Below are 4,581 nucleotides of genomic sequence, written 5' to 3' on the forward strand. Positions count from 1 at the left end.
ATTTTCCCGAGAGGATGAAAGTAGCCACAGTTGATGGTGAACCCCTATACAAAGCTTGCCATGGAAAGGAGTAAGAAGGATTGAGTAGAAGCAGTAGGAGAGCAGGCGTCCAAGAGCTCTACAGCATCTCCATCCGCTTATCTGAAATTCCTACCAATGAATCTGCATAAGTCTTCTATCCCTTTATTTTACATATAATCTATTTTCTTATTTTTATTTTCTAAACCCATAAACCATTTTAATCTGCCTAACTGAGACTTACAAGGTGACCATAGCTTGCTTCATACCAACAATCTCTGTGGATTCGACCCTTACTCACGTAAGGTTTATTACTTGGACGACCCAGTACACTTGCTGGTTAGTTGAACGGAGTTGTGAACTTCTCTACCAATGCTTGAAACTCTTTAATCACAATTTCGTCCACCAATGTCTATACTATGTCTTTATCTTTTTCAATAGGGATAGTATCTACCTCTTTTCTTGTTCGAGAATTGTGTCTTTGGAATCGACAGGTCTACCATGCTTCTAGCGTGTATTTATTTTCGTGGCCATTTGTCTAACTAGAACAGCAATTTGAATTGGAAAATTTTCAGCTGGTATATAAGATTTAGTTATACTTTTTGTATCAGAAAATGTATCAGCCAATTCATTTGCTATTCTTTGCAAATGTATCATCTTTTGAACTTCTAGTTCATATTGTCCTAATCGAGGATCTAGATGCATCAAGGATAATGCATTCTAATTAAGTTCTTTTTCAAGTGGATTATTCTCTCCCCTTAATGTTAGAAATATTGATTCACCAAAATGACAATATGCAATTCGGCCTTTAAATACATTTCCTATTTGTATCTCAAGATATCTCACTATAGAAGGAGAATCATATCCAACATATATCCCCAATTTTATTTGGATTTCCATTTTGGTGTGATAAGGAGGGATTATTAGAATATATATGGCACACCCAAATATTCTCAAACATAAAATATTTGGTTGCTAGCCAGAAGCTAACTATAGAGGATTTGGTGACAATTTGTTGGTCTTAAACAAATAAGTGTTACACATGTAAAATGACATGTCCCAAAGTAGAGATTGGAAGATTTGTTCTCATAAGTAAGGATCTAGTAATTAATTGGAGTCGTTTAATAAATGACTCTGCTGGTCCATTTTGTGTTTACATGAGCTACTGGATGTTCAACACTTATACAATTGGCCATATAATAAGCATCGAAGCTTTAGAAGTGAATCCACTAGCATTATCGAGACGAATTATTTTGATTAGATTTTCTAAAAATTGTGTTTTTAATCGAATAATTTAAGCAAGTAATTTCACAAATGTCAGATTGTGAAAAAATAATAAGTACATATGTAACCATCTCGAAGATGCATCTATTAGGACTATAAAATATCTAAAATATTCACACGGTGGATAAATTGGTCCACATATATTATCTTGGATCCTTTCTAGGAATTCAAGAGATTCAAATCCAATTTTTACTGGTGATGGTTATAAAATTAGCATTTTCTGAGAACATGCAGCACAACAAAATTCTCTAAATTTAAAAATTTTGTATCATAGTTGTCCCAAGATGACCTAATCAGTCATGCCAAATAATGAACTCATTTGGCTAGTAAACTTTTAGTTTATAATAATCTGTGATCCAATAGTACTAATTTTAGTATAATATAACCTAGACGAGAGTGATGGTAATTTTTCTAGTATAGTTTTCGTATTTGAATCACTAGTTCTGATGTATAGATGCTTATTATTTTTCTCATTCGTAGTCTCAATATGATGATACTCATTAAATATCTTTAAAACTCAACAGATTTTTTTGAGATTTAATAGACAATAGTACATTATTTATTATGAATTTTGTTTATCCAGAAAATAAAATAATAGCTCTTCTTAAGCCTTCAATCACATTGCCTGAGTCAATAATAGTATTAATACATTCTTTTTTGGAAGTAAGATAAGTGAAATAAATATTACTTTTGAGAATGATATGTGAACTTACACTATTTATAAGACAAATATCTTCATTATATATTTTTAAAATTTTTTATGTCTTTTTTTCTTTAAATTTGATCAAAATTTCGTATTGATAACATGTTGTAAAATAAATACATAAAAATGAAAAGTAGATAAATAAAATAGAGAGAATAAAAAAATTTATTAATACTCTCTAATATATGTATCTCATTATAATTAAGATTTTATAACAAATTTTTAATAATAATATACTTAATATAATTTTATATTTATTTGAAGGAATAACACCTTGGTTGATTTCATTTTTGTTGACGATCCATGTCTTTCTTACTTGGAGGCTTTTTATAGGCATTGGATTGGTTGCCAAATTGACAAATTATGAATGATTTTTGGTAATGCACGTGTTGTATACCAAATCCAAATGACATCCGCCTTAAATAATATTATAAGTTTATAACAGTGTTGGATAATTGCCCATTTGGTTGGATTTTTCAAAGAACAAACAAATAGATGTCAACTGCTGTCCTTTGTTATATCATTGCTCATATGTTATTTTAGAATATAGAATATAGAATAGTATTCCTCTAAAATAGAGATTCTCGCTCATTGTAAACGAATTCAATGTTTTAGCTATAAATAATTCCTTTTGCATATAAGAATTATATATATCAGATAGACCCCGAACATTTCTCTATCTGCAACATTTTCCCTTTACATCCGATCCAACAAAAGTTCAAAAGAAGGAAAGACCTTAGTAGCCATGTCTTCTTCTTCTTGTGTTGCTCATGTGGCTCTCTTGCCAAGTGCAGGCATGGGGCATCTAACCCCGTTTCTAAGGCTTGCAGCAATGCTCTGCCACCACCACTGCCACGTCACACTCATAACCCCAAAACCAACCGTTTCTAACGCTGAATCAAACCTTCTCTCAAAGTTCTTCTCTGCTTTCCCACAGGTCAACCAACTCAACCTTCACCTTCTCCCTTCTTCTCACACTGCAAATGCAGACCCTTTCTTCCTCCAATTCGACGCCATTCGCCGCTCCTGCCACCTTCTCCATCCTCTCTTGTCCTCCCTCTCTCCACCTTTATCGTCATTTGTCTATGTCCTCATTCGTCTATGACATGACACTGATCTCACCCGTTCTTCCAGTTGCAACCGCCATTGGCGTTCCTCACTATATCTTGTTCACTTCCTCTGCTTCCATGTTCTGTTTCTATTCCTACTTCCCCAAAGCAGCTGAATCCACTTTTGACGGCGATGGTATTGATATTCCGGGTTTTTCATCTGTGTCTAAATCATCGCTCCCTCCGCAGCTTCTTGACAGGGACGGTATCTACCGCAAACTTTTCTTGGAAGACAGTCCTAAGGTCACAAAACTACATGGTGTCTTTCTCAACACGTTTGAAGAGGTGGAGTCGAAGACTCTTAAGGCTCTTAACGCTGGGGAAGTGGTGAAAGACATGCCACCGGTTCACGCTCTTGGACCCTTTGTTCCCTGCTATGAGTTTGAGGGTTTAGGCGAAAGGGGAGAGTCATTGAAGTGGCTTGATAAACAGCCTAATGGTTCTGTTATTTATGTTTGCTTTGGAAGCAGAATAGCTTTGAAAAGTAACCAAATTAGAGAGATCGGAGATGGGTTGGTGAGAAGTGGATTCAGGTTTCTGTGGGTTGTGAAGGGTAACAAGGTTGATAAGGAAGATGAAGAGAAAGGGTTAGAAGGGGTATTAGGAATTGAGCTTGCAGAGAGGATTACAAAGGACAATAAGGGGTTGGTGGTTAAAGAATGGGTTGACCAAAGGCAGATTCTTGATCATAGTGCTGTTGGAGGGTTTTTTAGTCATTGTGGTTGGAACTCAGTTATCGAAGCGGCATTTTATGGTGTTCCCATATTGGGATGGCCTTTGTTAGGAGATCAAAAGATAAATGCAGAATTTGTGGTGTCAAATGGAGGGTTTGGTATTTGGAAGAAGGATTGGGGTTGGGAAGGGGAAAGGTTGGTGAGAGGGGAGGAAATTGGAGACGCCATTAAAGAGTTGATGAGGAATGAGTCTTTGATTACCAAAGCTGAGGAAGTGAAAATGGCCGCAAGGAAGGCCATAGGTGTTGGTGGTGGTTCTGAGATTAATCTTCAGAAAATCACTGAGCAATGGAAGAAGAGTCAATGATATCAAGCGTTGGTGGATCAATTCAAGAATCAATATTGAAAAGTTGTTCATGAGTGTATTATATGCCTATATAAACTTCGAACACACTCCGCATTGACTCCCTCAAGAAAATAGTTGGCTCACGTTCTATTTAGGTAAATTAAAAGAATAAATTGTTTGGACAAGAATATTAGATGAATGTCTTAATTTCAATCTGATTACATTTTTGTCTATGTTTTTATGTGCACCATTTATAATTTAGCATAAATTACTGCAGGGTAACATCTAATTTTTTTTATAATTATTTGTAAGTATTTTTATAAAATTTAAAATATTTTTTATAATATTTATTACATCTTGCAATGCGGATAATTAAAATCTTTTATAACTGTTTAAAATATTTTTTTAATGGTAAAGTTCTAAATTAGTCCCCTATATTTAGACATG

At 34.5% G+C, this 4,581-nt stretch overlaps 1 protein-coding gene across 1 annotated transcript; it reads left to right on the forward strand.

Moving 5' to 3' along the window:
* The first annotated feature begins 2,650 nt into the window (after window positions 1–2,650).
* LOC107489286 (UDP-glycosyltransferase 708G1-like) lies at window positions 2,651–4,367 on the forward strand. Its single transcript, XM_016110037.3, is given in 2 exon segments — window positions 2,651–3,077; window positions 3,079–4,367. Coding segments are annotated over 2 exon segments (1,404 nt in total). The 5' UTR covers window positions 2,651–2,750; the 3' UTR covers window positions 4,156–4,367.
* The last annotated feature ends 214 nt before the right edge of the window (window positions 4,368–4,581 follow it).

Source organism: Arachis duranensis, chromosome 5 (assembly GCF_000817695.3).
Source record: "Arachis duranensis cultivar V14167 chromosome 5, aradu.V14167.gnm2.J7QH, whole genome shotgun sequence".
NCBI lineage: Eukaryota > Viridiplantae > Streptophyta > Magnoliopsida > Fabales > Fabaceae > Arachis > Arachis duranensis.